The 15,446-nt window shown below is 43.0% G+C and overlaps 1 protein-coding gene across 22 annotated transcripts in view; it reads left to right on the top strand.

Moving 5' to 3' along the window:
* Nucleotides 1–15,446, top strand: part of PLCB4 (phospholipase C beta 4) — a 213,959-nt gene that overhangs the window by 118,770 nt on the left and 79,743 nt on the right. For all 22 annotated transcript variants that reach the window (XM_083495903.1, XM_083495902.1, XM_083495898.1 and 19 more), the window contains 3 exons: nt 8,441–8,541; nt 13,874–13,954; nt 15,223–15,282. Coding sequence is in view for 17 of the 22 variants with exons in the window: in XM_083495902.1 (XP_083352028.1) it covers nt 8,458–8,541; nt 13,874–13,954; nt 15,223–15,282 (225 nt within the window). In the remaining 5 variants the exon portion in view is untranslated. The remainder of the gene's footprint in view (nt 1–8,440; nt 8,542–13,873; nt 13,955–15,222; nt 15,283–15,446) is intronic.

Below are 15,446 nucleotides of genomic sequence, written 5' to 3'. Positions count from 1 at the left end.
CGTGGTCACATACATAAATAGTATTTTCTGCTCCCTTGGATTTTGGCAGAAATTTGTTTGCTAGGTTGTAGGAACAACAACCTCCCTCCAACTTAGAATTATTGAATGTATGCACAGTAGAATAACTCATCAGATCACAGCTGGGGAACCCTTTTCAGCTCAAAATCTGCATTCCCTTCTGTAATTTTTACTTTTCTACAGTAAGCTGGTTATGCCTCTCTTGTTTTCCAACCAGACAAGCAAGATTTAGTATTGGAGGTCAAGAACACATTCCATGTCAGGAAAAAGCAGCAATGCAAGAGCGAGCTGCAAGTTGCTGGAATGCAAAACAGGATGTTGATGTTTGGGACTGTACTATTGGAACAAAGGGGCAGTCTGTTCACTGTACTGAGCACCGGATGTTAGCTCAGAGTGTCATCTGACCTGTACTGGAAGTACAGGGGTGGAGTTTTTCTCTCTCTACTGTTGGAGACTGGAGAGTGCAGACGTGTTTCTCTGTACTGCTGCAATGACAGAAATAAAGACATGTAAATAGATTTCTGTCTGTCTCTTTTCCCCTCCCTGAGGGAAGCAGGGAGGAGGGAGGAGAGGTGTGTCCCTCTCACGCTGAGTGGGATCGCCGATAGTGACCTCGCCTGTATCCTGCCGGGAGACGCAGACGGGGAAGTCAACAAGGATCTCAAGCCGAATGCCTGGAGTGAGGCCTGTTACCTCTGACTGCGGCCTGAGAATCCGGCATTCCAGCCTGCTCCAAATATCCAAGGAGGGTGTGAATGAAGGCCCCAGTGGGGTATGGCCTGAGGAGAAGGGGGTTTGGGTGGGGAGGGGGTGTGGTTGGCAGAAGAGTCCAAGGGCAATAATGAGAGGCATGGATTTGACCCATGATCCTGAGGTTCCCTACCCTTGATTCAGATTACCACTCAGGAATTAGAAGTTTGCTGAGGGAGGAAGAAAGCAATGTAGAGAAAATACTTCCTCAAGAAGATGTCCTATTTTGAGTTGTTAAATTTTCTGGAAATGTTGAAGCCCTTGGGAAAAAAAGAAAATTTTGGGGAAAGTGTAAAAAGAAATAAATGCAATAATTGGTGTGTGTTTTTAAGTACTCTACATATCGGAAGTCACTTTGTTACTTTAGGAACATAAAATTCATGAAGTGTGACTTGCTTTTCCATAGAATTATCATGTCAGGTGTATTATGGTTTATTCAGACAATAATTAAATTAAGTTTTTAAAGTTTTTTGTTACAAATGGCTGAGCTAGAAGGAACCTAGCAACTCTTTGGTTTGGTCAGTTAATGAGGAGCAGCTGAAAGACAATAAACAGAAACCATCAACATTATAGTGAGAAAAAATATTATTTATTGTGAAAATCAGTTTGTCTTCTCCAGTCTTCCACAGTGTCGAGCAGATATTAAAAAGGCTGAGAAAAAGAAGGGGAGGCGGAACAAAACTCATTCAGCCTCTTTTCCTATGCCTATCACCATCAGTTTCTGTTTCTTCATATTTGCCATCCTATCTATTAGATGGACTTCTAAAAGCTAAAGGATTGTCCGATTGAAACAGGTTTCTACCCTTTCGTTTGTCTCTTCGTTGCTTGATTTGGTATGAGTATTTCCAAACATAGACCAGTTCCTTTCGCATTTTGCGGAAGCTGGGCAAGAGAGAGGCTGAGCTGTGCAGAGGCCTTCCTACCTAGGCAACAAAACTTACCAAGTCAAGGTAGTGGTGATATAGGATTGTTTGCTTAATACAGGATTATCATGCCTCCTATTTAAAACATCATATCTTTGCACATGCTCTTTATAGAGGCAGTTCTGTTGTGGGCTGTGTGTGCCCTTAGAGGCGTCATGCATCAGGCTGAATTTGAGTGACGGGTGAACTTGGTGGGGTTAGCTATTTTTAGCTTGGAGTGAACCTTTTCCTATCTAAGGCTATCACAATTATAATTGCATTTGAGCTTCTCCATCAGCAAAATAAGCAGCTGCTGGAGAATTAAAATTCTTCTTAAGATGGTTGGAGATTATGATGCTCTGTGTTTGATTAAGATGTTCCTACCTTCCTACAGAGAAAACTTGTTCCACATCCTTCTGTATTTTATGCCATTACGGAGGAACATCCTGTTATTTCTCTGAGCTTAAGATTTCACTTTTTATTCTAGGGGCGTGTGCACTAATTTTTGAGTATATGAGATTTTTCTTTTAAATTCTTTACGTAACGTTCACATTGGCGCTTTTATTTATTCATTTTGTTTTGTTTCCCACTGCACCGGGGTATGTTCCCGGTTGCACGGCAACCAAGGACTGCACGGCATACAATTTGTATTCCTCGCACTTCAGTCTGCCGTGGGATCTCAACACATTTATAAAGATGTCAGGAGCGCATTTTCACTATGGAAAAAGTGTGATATTGAACAGCATTGCCTCGCTTGCTATTTCTTGAGCAAAAGGAGAGAGGAAGGAGAATGGTAGCCAAGGGCAAACACTTTCCCCACAAACAAGGTGCAGACTTTCTGACAAATAAATTTAGGCATGGCTGCTCTGTTGGACAGTTCCAAGTGAGAGAGAGGCAGAAAACACAGATTGGTTTTGTGCATCTTGGAAGACTAGTCTGAAATGATTTTTCTTGGAAATTTGTTATCTCTGTTGTAGTTGCCCAGTTCCACAGTCGACAAATGAGCACAATTGGGCGGGGGGGGGGGAGGTGTTGTTTTGTTTTCAATTCTTTCAAGTGACTCAGGTGGGCCTGAAGGCTTCTCCATCCTTGTAAGCTCACAACAACCTTCTGAGAAATTTGCAAGCTTAGCAACAATCTCCCCCTACTCTCTACAGTAAAGGATGCGGGGTGCTCCCATTGGGAAAATTGGTAGCCTTTTCCCTATCACTTTGGGGGCACGGGTGACGCTGTGGGTTAAACCACAGAGCCTAGGACTTGCCAATCAGAAGGTTGGCGGTTTGAATCCCCGTGCCGGGGTGACCTCCCGGCATTTCTGTGTGCTGCTCTGGTTCACCAGAAGCGGCTTAGTCATGCTGGCCACATGACCTGGAAGCTGTATGCCAGCTCCCTCGGCCAATAAAGTGAGATGAGCGTCGCAACCCCAGAGACAGCCATGACTGGACCTAATGGTCAGGGGTCCCTTTCCCTTTCCCTTTCCCTATCACGTATTGCAATCTCTCTCTCTCTCTCTCTCTCTCTCTCTCTCTCTCTCTCTCTCTCTTTCTCTCTCTGTGTGTGTCTGTCTGTCTGTCTGTGGAGGGTCTTTCTGGAGATCATGGTTGGACAACGTAGAGTTCCCCTCCATGCTTGCTGTGGGCCCAGTAAACAATGCCCTCCATGCTTAAACAAAATAAACAGAAACCCCTGGCATGATTGACAGAGCCACATTTAGCATCACTTGTAGTTTGGCTATTGGTGAACCACTTCCCTTGCTTTCTTTATCTGGGTTAGGATTATTGCATGTTAGTTTTCCCCACCTCCATCCCATAGCATTCTTTGTCCCCATTTTATCATATTTTTTGAATGCCCCCCCCCAATTACCTGCAACAGCTAGATTTTAACAGTGGCCTTTGCTGCCACAGCAAAGTGCAGTGGCTGGCCACCAGGCTGATGCCCAGAGTACCACTGTTGTTGTTTAGTCGTTTAGTGGTGTCCGACTCTTCGTGACCCCATGGACCAGAGCACGGCAGGCACTCCTGTGTTCCACGGCCTTCTGCAGTTTGGTCAAACTCATGCTAGTACCTTTGAGAACACTGTCCAACCATATCGTCCTCTGTCGTCCCCTTCTCCTTGTGCCCCTCAATCTTTCCCAACATCAGGGTCTTTTCCAGGGAGTCTTCTCTTCTCATGAGGTGGCCAAAGTATTGGAGCCTCAGCTTCAGGAACTGTCCTTCCAGTGAGAACCCAGGGCTGATTTCCTTCACAATGGATAGGTTTGATCTTCTTGCAGTCCATGGGACTCTCAATAGTCTCCTCCAGCACCATAATTCAAAAGCATAAATTCTTCAGCGATCAGCCTTCTTTATGGTCCAGCTCTCACTTCCATTCATAACTACTGGGAAAACCATAACTTTAACTATATGGACCTTTGTTGGCAAGGTGATTTCTCTGCTTTTTAAGATGCTGTTTAGGTTTGTCATTGCTTTTCTCCCAGGAAGCAGGCGATTTTAATTTCGTGACTGCTGTCACCTTCCTTCCTCTCTCTCTCTCTCTCTCTCTCTCTCTCTCTGGAATTTCTCCCCTTGCTTTTCTTTTGCAAGCTTTCTGTTCACCTGGAGATAAATAGTTCATTTCATAATTTCACTGTGGCCAGCTGTCCCCAAGCTAATATTCTGGAGGAAAATAAAAAGATGTTCATTCAATGTCTAGGAAAGGGCCATAGGACATAGAAAACAACTCGTGTTTTGATATTTCCCTCCAGCAGCAAGCACACACACATGCTTGTGAGTAACCCACATCCAACAAATTTAGCACACAGACATCATTTTCTGGCTGGGCTCAGGTTGACCAAGAGCAAACACCCTGGATGGATTGGAAGACTGGGGACCAGAAATACTGAAATATTGATATATCTGGATACAGGTTTATGAATGCATAGAGGTGCCTAATGCTAGCTGGACCATTGGTCCAATTATCTAAGCCAGGCGTCAGCAACCTGTTTCAGCCATGGGCCGGTCCACCGTCCCTCAGACCATGTGGTGGGCCAGACTATATTTTGAAAAATAAATAAATGAACGAATTCCTAAGCCCCACAAATAACCCAGAGATGCATTTTAAATAAAAGCACACATTCTACTCATGTAAAAACATGTTGCTTCCTGGACCGTCTGCGGGCCAGAATGAGAAGGCAATTGACAGAGGGCCTTCTCGGTAGTGGCGCCCACCCTGTGGAACGCCCTCCCATCAGATGTCAAAGAGATAAATAATTACCTGACATTCAGAAGACATCTTAAGGCAGCCCTGTTCAGGGAAGTTTTTAATATGTAACGCTGTACTGTTTTTAACACTGATTGGGAGCCGCCCAGAGTGGCTGGGGAAACTCAGCCAGATGGGCGGGGTATAAATTATTTATTATTATTATTATTGTTGTTGTTGTTGTTGTTGTTGTTGTTGTTGTTGTTGTTATTATTATTATTATTATTATTATTATTATTATTGGTTGCCTACCCCTGATCTAATCCGTCCGACAGTGGCTCCCCAAGGTCCCAGTTCATACAGGTATTCCCCAGCCCTATCACATGCAGTCCTTTAGCTAGAAAACCTCGGGCATGGGTCACCAAGTTGGCGCCTGTGAATGCTTTCTCTGGTACCCTTGGGCAAGTGCCCCAGACTCTGAGCTTTCATTTAAGAATAGAAAAATAGGTAAATAGCCCCCCCCCAAGAAAGAATATTATGGAGCAAAATGTGCAGGTGCCTTCTAAGCAACTTCTGTGAAATGTGTGTGGCCATGTTGTGTATTTTTCCTGGCACTGAGGAAGATTCCCTTTTGCTATTAGATAGCAACAGTGTGTGTGTGTGTGTGTGTGTGTGTGTGTGTGTGAAATCAATATTGTGTGAACTCCATGACATGGCAGAAGATTGTTGGGGGTGGCTGTCTCTCTATAATTTTGTGTTTCTGCTTTCTCCACCCACCCAGTAAGCTGTGACTAGCACCTTAGCTCTCACTCAAAATCTGAAATGTGTCTACTGATCCATAAAGGTTGGCAACCCCTTTTGTCTGTACATTGTGCTCTCTGCAACTGCCCCCTCTCTCATTTAAAACTAATAAAGAAAAGAAAAAAAATCAAGGCTGTGATGAATCATGACTGTAAACTGAGTTCTGGGACAAGGGTTTAAGACTATAATGAAACCTCCTTCAGAAGGATTCACAAGTACGGTACTTCTGTGCATTTGAACGTTTATAATCCTCTCATATTTTGGCCAGTTGTCGTAAAAGTATGCAATAGAAGTGCATATGCATATTAGTTTCTTGAGAAAGTACAATAAACTGCTGCACTGCTAGAACAAGCTGATATTAAATCAGGTGTGATTTTAATAAAGTTTGACTTTCTCTAATACTTAATCATGCTAGGAATTGCTACCAATACGCACTTAAAAGGAATTGAAGAAATATGATTCTGGGCTTTTTTTAAAAAAAGTAATAACTGAAGAACTGGGTTTAGATAATGCCTCAGGCAGAGATCAGATCATCCCCAAGGAATTTTGAGGAGGAGGTAGATTGGGGGTGGGGAGTGAAAAAAAGGAGGGTTCAATAATAATCTGTCTCTCTTTTAATTGTACATGTTTGTTCATGTATCTGCTTTCAATACTAATTGCTTGGCATTAAAGCTTAGAGATGGTGCTCTCACATTTTTAATCATTTCCTTTGCCCTTCTCTAAAGGTCTGAGATATTTTTTATTAGTAGGCAGAGTCATGTGTCTGCACTAGCTGCCTTGTCTCCAAGGAACACAAAAACTCCTTTGCTAACTTCTAATCTAAATCATAACTTTGTGAAATTGACGAGTTTGCTTAAGCTGATAAGCCATGTCTTTATTAAATCCCATCATTCCATATGTATGTATGGGTGGGTGGGTCTTCTTCAAGTTAAAATTCCAATCTCGTTGTCTTCCCAACCTTCTCTTAAACCAGAAAAGGGTGTGTTTAAATTCTGTGGAGAGAGCCGTGTGTGTGTGTGTGTGTGTTTCAGTCTTTCTAATACTGTACAATTTGCTCAAAACAGTTTGTGAGAGGCTGTTGTGAAATTTTGAACCTCTTATTAGTCCATTCATGTGAAAATTCTGTGCTCTAGTAGCCTTTCTCATGAAGATTTCAAAGCCAAGCTGATTTGTGTTTTCTCCCTTCATTACAGTGTTTGTATAATGAGATCACAAGTTCAGTAAATTATGTATAACCCCTCTGGCTTCTTGTGCTATCCGTATTCTCTGGCTTCTAGCCATGTGCTTTACTTAGAAAATACTCTTTGTTATCCTTCTTTTTGAAAAGGAGGACCAGGAATAAATAGTACTTAGCGTTATATTGAGTCTTTTCATTTGGGTTAAGGCGTATTTATAAACTCCCAATCCAAGTGGGAGTGTTTTCTGCCAGAGAACATAGAATCATTGAGCTGAAAAAGACCCAAAAGTCATTTAGTCCAACCCCCTGCAGTGCAGGAATCTTTTTGCCCAACGTGGGAATCGAACCCACGTCCCTGAGATTAAGAGACTCATGCTCTGCCTTGGTGATGTTAGAGTTAATTGTATCACTTCTCCTGTCCATTAATAAAATGTGGCCTTGGTGAGTTTTAGGTATTTCTCACAGGGTGGTTACTAAAGGCAATGGGTTGTGTTCAACCAAATTTTACTCATTGGAATCAGCGGCCATGGGAAGAATTCAGGGCTGCGCCATGTTGAATGTTCTGTCAGCAGAAGCATTTTGGCTTGCCAGGTAGAACAATTCTCCCCCACCCACCCCAGAAATGTATATACCACTTGACTGTAACTCTGAGCAATTAAAAGAAATACAGTGGTGCCTCGCAAGACGAAAAGAATCCGTTCTGTGATTCTCTTCGTCTAGCGGTTTTTTCGTCTTGCGAAGCAAGCCCATTGATGGATTAGCGGATCAGCGCTATTAGCGGCTTTTAGCGGCTTTTAGTGGCTTATCTGCTGATTGGATCAGCTGATAAGCGGCTTAGCAGCTTAGAAAAAGGGGGGGAGGGAAAAAAACCAGCAGGAACTCGCAAGACATTGTCGTCTTGCGAAGCAAGCCCATAGGAGATTCATTTTGCGAAGCACCTCCAAAACGGAAAACTCTTTCGTCTAGCGAGTTTTCCGTCTTGCGAGGCATTCGTCTTGCGGGGCACCACTGTACTTACATTTTACCAATGCAGAGAAAAACAAGCCATTAAAAATATTTTAAAAGCAATACCTCAAGGACCACTTCTCCTCATATGAACCAGCCCCGGCCCTGCAATCATCATCTGAGGCCCTTCTTTGTGTGCGTCCTCTTTGAGAGGTCTGAGGGGGGTGATGACACGAGAAAGAGTCTTTTTTGTGGTGGCTCCCTGTTTGTGGAATGCTCTCCCCAGCGAGGCTTGCCTGGAGCCTTCATTCCATATCTTTAGGCACCAGCGAAAACATTTCTCTTCAAGAAGGCATTAGCATCCTATGGCCCTGTGGAAAGGGTGTTACTGCTTTTTTGTTTTCTTTTTATTATGTATTTTGTGTTTTCATTTTTTTTTTTTTTTACATTGTGAACTGCCCTGTGACCTTCAGAAGATATACAAATTCAGTATAATAAAAATTCAAATTGACAATAAACAAAACAGATTTTTTAAAAAACCCAAAAACAACCACAACTATTCTCTGGTCAGAAGCCAAACTGTGCGTCCTTACTAGGCGCGAGAACATGTTCATCCTAGTCTTTGCAGTTTTGCATTCCACTTGCCTCACTTTTGCTTGTTTTGTTTCAGGGTGGCAGTTCTATATAATGGCAAAGCCATATGAATTTAACTGGCAGAAGCCAGTTCCATCCTTTCTACAAGATGGAGCCGTGTTTGACAGATATGAAGAGGTAAGGCGACTTCCTTAATATTGCCCCAGAGCAAAACATTGAAACCTGCAGTTTGAAGGCAAGCAAGGAGTCTTTGCCTCTAGAAAAGGGAGGGCCAACTACTCAGACCAAGGGGGGCATAATAATAATAATAATAATAATAATAATAATAATAATAATAATAATAATATGTTATTTATACCCCACCCATCTGGCTGGGTTTCCCCAGCCACTCTGGGCGGCTCCCAACAGAATATTAAAAACACGATTAAACATCAAACATTAAAAACTTCCCTAAACAGGGCTGCTTTCAGATGTCTTCTAAAAGTCATTTAGTTGTTTATTTCCTTGACATCTGATGGGAGGGCGGGTGCCACCACCAAGAAGGCCTTCTGCCTGGTTCCATGTAACCTCACTTCTCGCAGGGAGGGAAAAGCCAGAAGGCCCTCAGAGCTGGACCTCAGTGTCTGGGCTGAATGATGGGGGTGGAGACACTCCTTCAGGTATACTGGGCCGAGACTGCAAGAAGACTTTGACATGAAACTCATGGGCCACACTCTGCCATGTCATGTGCTGCCTTCTCTAAGCTGACTAAGTGAGGCACAAGGGTCTGACAGGGTTCTAGAGCCCTTACATCTTCTTCCCAAAGCTTTGCAACTCCCATTAGCACCAGCCAGCATGTCCAACGGTTTGGGACTGATGGGAGCAATAAAGTCAAACGACATCCGGCTGCCACAGTTGTACGCAGTGAATGCAAATCATCAGCACATGCAGGAAAGTCAGGGAACAGTGTGCATACCTTGTTAGAAATAGTAGTAATAAAGAATGTTTTTCTGTGTTTACTTATTCACGTGTTTGCAAAACCACAGTGAACAGCATGGGTGAATACACTCTTCCAGATCATTACTAGGGCTTTGAATTTGACTCAATACATGTTAAGAGTGGAAAGAACAAGGACAAGAACATGTTAAGAGTGGAAAGAACAAGGAATGCTTCAAAAATTCCCCTTCTTTGAATCTGGCCCTTGTTTTTGCAGTGCTGAATAACCAGGTCCCAATCACAGACTAGAACTGAATTATTCGCAGTGCGATCCTATACACGTCAGTGCAGATTTTTGGGTAAATGTGAATAGAATTGCAACCTCTGTTTGCCAAAAATAAAATAAAAAACATCTCTGGGCATTTGTTGACATTGCAAAGGTGACTGTACACAATTAGCTCTTATCACAACATATATATATTTTTAGGACCCACCTTGTTTCAGTATTTATAAATTGCTTTAAACTATTTTTAACATTGCATTTTAATTACTGTAACCTGCTTTGGGACCTTGGGGCAAAGGGTACGTAATTAGCATCAAAACCCTTCCATTGCTACTGTTTGTGTTAAGTTTTTGCTTACTTGCAGGTAAGCCATGCTCTCCACCATTTTAAATGATTTACATTGACTAATAATAATAATAATAATAATAATAATAATAATAATTTCTTATTTATACCCTGCCCATCTGGCTGGGTTTCCCCAGCCACCTTGGGTGGCTTCCAACAAAACACCAAAATACAATAACCTATTAAACATTAAAAGCTTCCCTAAACAGGGCTGCCTTCAGATGTCTTCTAAAAGTTTGGTAGTTATTTTTCTCTTTGACATCTGGTGGGAGGGTGTTCCTCTGCCTGGTTCCCTGTAACTTGGCTTCTCGTAGCCAGGGAACCGCCAGAAGGCCCTCAGTGTCTGGGCAGAACTATGGAGGTGGAGATGCTTCTTCATGTATACTGGACCAAGGCTGTTTAGGGCTTTAAAGGTCAGCAGCAACACTTTGAATTGTGCTCAGAAACGTACTGGGAGCCAGTGTAGGTCTTTCAAGACTGGTGTTATATGGTCTCGGCAGCCACTCCCAGTTACCAGTCTAGCTGCCGCATTCTGGATTAGTTGTAGTTTCCGGGTCACTTTCAAAGGTAGCCCCACATAGAGCACATTGCAGTAGTCCAAGCGAGAGATAACTAGAGCATGCACCACTCTGGCGAGACAGCCTGTGGTTGGGGTGGTTGTGTTTTTTTGTGGTTTTTTTTGGAAAATGGAAATCACGACAGTTTAATTCTGTTACCAACTTTGTAGATCCCCCACTGAGAAATGAATATTGGGGGGGGGGGGATGACACACATTGCCAGACATCAGTGTAATGGATGCCAGAAAGGATATCAGCCCAGTTACATCTCAGTTCAGACCAGCAGACATCTTTCGAAAGCTGGCTACTCATTTCCAGCAAGACACACTTATTGCAAGCTCATTCAATATAATTTCCATATCTGTAAACTCTTTAAAAGAGGATAGCTCCAAGGAATGTGGGAGGGAAGATACCGTGTTTGCAAAAGAGAACATTTCTAGCCTGTTTCCTTTTTATTTGATCATGCGATCTACAGTCTTTTTGAGGAATGGATTTGTTTAACTAGATTTGCGGGGCTCGAATGATGCCTTAGCAAACTTCATGTAAACAGAACCTCCGGCTAATCTATCAAGCACTATAGATTAGCTTGAAGCTCTGTTTAGTGAGACGATAATAAAACAAAAAATAAGTCCCACCAAATCCCTTTAGTATTATTTTGCTTCATTCCATAATCTCTTGAAATGAAGAAAAGATATTTTTAAATATTAAAGCCTGCCAAGACAGCCAGAGATCTTATCTCCCACATTCATGGTGGCAGCAAATAAACGACCGAGGAACAGTATGGCTTACTCAAGTTTCTTCTTTGCAAAAGGACTCTTCGCCACTCAGTTTATGCACACGCCCACCAAGCAAATACCGTCCCCTAAACTTAAAAGTTCAGCTGGTTTTAGAAATGAACCGATGCTTTTCACTTCAGCATGGCACCAGTGAACAGAGGCAGTGCTGGATTTACGTATAAACTAAACAAGCTATAGCTTAGGGCCCCACTCTCTTGGGCTCCCCCAAAAAAATCCAAAGGGAAAAAATGCTTGGATAAAATACAGTGGTGCCTCGCAAGACGAAAAGAATCCGTTCTGTGATTCTCTTCGTCTAGCGATTTTTTCGTCTTGCGAAGCAAGCCCATTGACGGATTAGCGGATTAGCGCTATTAGCGGCTTTTAGCGACTTATCTGCTGTTCGGATCAGCTGATAAGCGGCTTAGCGGCTTAGAAAAGGGGGGGGGAACCAGCAGGAACTCGCAAGACTTTTTCGTCTTGCGAAGCAAGCCCATAGGAAATTCGTTTGCGAAGCACCTCCAAAACGGAAAACTCTTTCGTCTAGCGAGTTTTCCGTCTTGCGAGGCATTCGTCTTGCGGGGCACCACTGTACATATTTTGTTATGTGCAAATGGCTTTAAAAACTATTAGGTCCATCAATTACCATATAGCATATATTCAACACAAAAAGCGACAATTTGTTGTTAACAAAGGACAGCTGGACATATGAAGGGCCCCGTTACCTTCAGTAGCTTAGGGCCTCATCAAACCTAAATCCGGCCCTGAGCAGAGGTACAGTGGTACCTCTGGTTACAAACTAAATTCGTTCCGGAGGTCCGTTCTTAACCTGAAACCGTTCTTAACCTGAGGTGCCACTTTAGCTAATGGGGCCTCCTGCTGCCACCGTTGCGCGATTTCTGTTCTCATCTTGAGGTAAAGTTCACAACCCGAGGTACTACTGCTGGATTAGCGGAGTCCGTAACCCGAAGTGATTGTAACCCAAGGTACCATTGTATCACCATATAGCGTGCAGGACACCGAAATGACTCAAAATGACTTGCATACAGGATAAAAATAGCAATGACAAGAAAAAAAATACAGTGGTACCTCGGGTTACATATGCTTCAGGTTACAGACTCGCTAACCCAGAAATTGTACCTCGGGTTAAGAACTTTGCTTCAGGATGAGAACAGAAATTGTGCTCTGGTGGCGTGGCTACAGCAGGAGGCCCCATTAGCTAAAGTGGTGCTTCAGGTTAAGAACAGTTTCAGGTTAAGAACTTAACCCGAGGTACCACTGTAAAACCATATTTAAAAACAGAGATAAAACAAGTTCTTAAGTGCTTTCACATCTTACAGTAATACTTCCGCGAACGTCCGCCTTGTCTAGTGTCCATTCCGGTGAATATCTGCAGCAAACCCGGAAGGACCGGAACGGGTTAATTCCAGGTTTGCCGCTTGTGCATGTGCAGAAGCGTTAAATCGTGCTTCGCGTATGCACAGAAGCACAAACTGTTCCCTGCACATGCGCGGACGCAGGACTTTTCGGTTAGCGACCAGGGCTCCGGAACGGATCCCAACCGCAAACGAGGTATGACTATACTTAAAAGGAAGAGCTTAAAAGAGGCTACAGACATAACTAATGACACCTGTTTTGCACCTCTGGAGAGAGCCTTCCACAAGTCGGGAGCCACCACTGAAAAGGCCCATTCTCATGCTGCCACTCTCAGCATCTCCTTCAGAAAGTGCAGCTGGAGAAGAGCCTCAGAAAATGAATGCAGTATGCGGGCCTCTTCAAGTGGGGAAAGGCAGTTGCTGATGTGCCAGGGCCCTGAGATGAATAAGGTTTTAAAGATGAAAACCGGCACTTTGAATTGAGCCTGGAAACTTATCAATAGCCAGTAAAGCCATGCTAAGATTGCTGTCAATGTGATCAGACCCATCTTGCCCCAGCCAGCAGTTTGGCTGCTGAATTCTACAGTTTCCAAGTTATCTTCAAAGGCAGCCCCGTGCTTAATGTATGCAGAAACCTCACTTAGAGGTTACCAGAGCGCAGGGAACAAAAGCTTGGTTATTCCTGTCCCAATGGGTCACCAACCGAACCAGAGAGGCCTGTAAGACACTACGCAGGATATCTGGATGAGGCCCTGCCCTAGGTGGAATCTACACACATATAAAAACACTGTGGAAATTCTTTTTTTTTAGGAAAAAAACACGTTTTGAAAAATATTTTGAATTTTGCATAGCGCACTGTCTCCATCTAGTGTCACATTTGTATATTGCACTTCACAACACATTTAAAATCTTTTATTTGCAGTTGTATAGCTGATTACCTAGTCACTTGAGTTGCCCCAAGCCTAAGAAGTCTGGGTAAGATGTTGCAGTTGTCATTTGGAGAATGATTGTCCACTGATGCCTCTGTTGCAACATCTGTAAGAAGAGGGGATATTAGCCCTGAATCAATGCTGTGTGAACTGAGTCCTAGTTGTAGGGTTTGTCTTTTGGGGTCTCTGTATATTTAACATGGTGGTTTGTGGGGGCATTATGAGTTTTAAAATATTTTGTTTCTGAACCAAACAGAAATGGAGGTTGCTACTCAGTAGACCTGTTATTTAACTTGAAGCACTGAATATTTTTCTTTTTGCCTTTCGACAGGAATCTTTTGTCTTTGAACCAAACTGTCTCTTTAAAGTGGATGAATTTGGCTTCTTTATCACATGGAAAAGTGAAGGAAAGGTACCGTTTGCCATGACTCCCATATCATGACTTTCTCTCTGGAGTACTTACCTCTCCGCTCTTTGAAATGTGGAGTGTGTGTTTGTGATAAAGCAAACTGTTGCCTGTTCCATATGAAACACAAATCCTAAATACCAGGAACTTGGGCAGCAAATCCCCAAAGCATCTGTTAGGGAGTAAAGCTCCATGGACCACAGTGGAACTTACTTCTGAGTAAACATGCGTAGGATCTCACAGTTAATTTGTTGAGGGGAAATCCACAAGTGGAAGCATATTCTATGTACCTCCACCCCACTCCACCCCCTTTATTTTAGTTAACTGGGGAGAGGAACAATATTTTGGGCACCTCTTCTCTCCCAGAAACCATTTGTTTACTGTAAGGAGGAGAGATTTGCTGAGCAGAACTGTGTTCGCAGAGTTACAAAATGGGATGTACCGTATTTTTTGCTCTATAGGACGCACTGGACCACAAGACGCACCTAGTTTTAGAGGTGGAGAACAAGAAAAAAAATTCTCTCCCTCTCTGCATAGCGCTTCTTCTGCGAAGTGGCAGGAGAAACAGAGCCCCTTCCATTTCTCCTCTCGCTTGCGCTGCGTAGCTTGCTTTTGCTCTCCTGGCTTCAGCAAAAGCAACACAAAGCCTCCGGAGGTTTCGTGTTGCTTTCGCTGAAGCCATGGAGCCTGCATTTGCTCCATAAGATGCACACACATTTCCCCTTAATTTTTGGAGGGGGGAAGTGCGTCTTATAAAGCGAAAAATACGGTAAATGCAGAGAGTTGTATTACTATAGTGCTAATGGCTTGGTGATGGCCTTGGGGATATGTAATCCTGGTCCTTTCTCTGCTAGTCTCTCTACGCCCACTTCTGAGCTGGCAGCTGTTAATGGAAGCATAGCAACAGCCCAACTTTGTTCCTGTCTTGTGACCTTCTCTCAGGATTCATCCCACCTTTTCTGCGTATTTGATATGAAGACACAAAATGGAGGAGAAAGGACTTGGGTCTGTTGTGTAGTTGCTAAATATGTGCAGCTTTGTAGCCAAAATTATGTTATATCACCATCATCACCATCATCACATCATTCACACTGAAGTGGTGAAATCACCTTGATCTGTATGCTTGAACTGAAATGAAAAGAATACACACTGCTTTGTGTTAACTGCGACTGTGAATTTTTCTCCAACTTTGCTTTCTGCCACAGTACCTATTTTAATGTGATCTTAATTATAACCAAACCCTTGAGATTTTCCTGTTTCCTTTGTCGTTCCAGGAAGGGCAAGTTTTGGAATGCTCTCTGATCAATAGTATTCGCGTTGGAGCCGTGCCAAAGGTATTTCTGTAATTCTCTTTAATGGTATTGTCTTAAACAATAAGTGTTGACTTGGGTTGTGGAGTTTACTTTGTAAGGTTGCTATCAACAAAACTTCTGAAAACCCAGCTTCCTCGATGGCCCCTTTAGTCTTTAAAACAACAACTTCAATTTTCTTCCAAAGC

This window comes from Podarcis liolepis (genome assembly GCF_965112155.1).
Source record: "Podarcis liolepis genome assembly, chromosome: 3".
Taxonomy (NCBI): domain Eukaryota; kingdom Metazoa; phylum Chordata; class Lepidosauria; order Squamata; family Lacertidae; genus Podarcis; species Podarcis liolepis.
The sequence above is the reverse complement of the archived record's forward strand: the minus strand, read 5'-3'. Positions and strand labels throughout refer to the sequence as shown.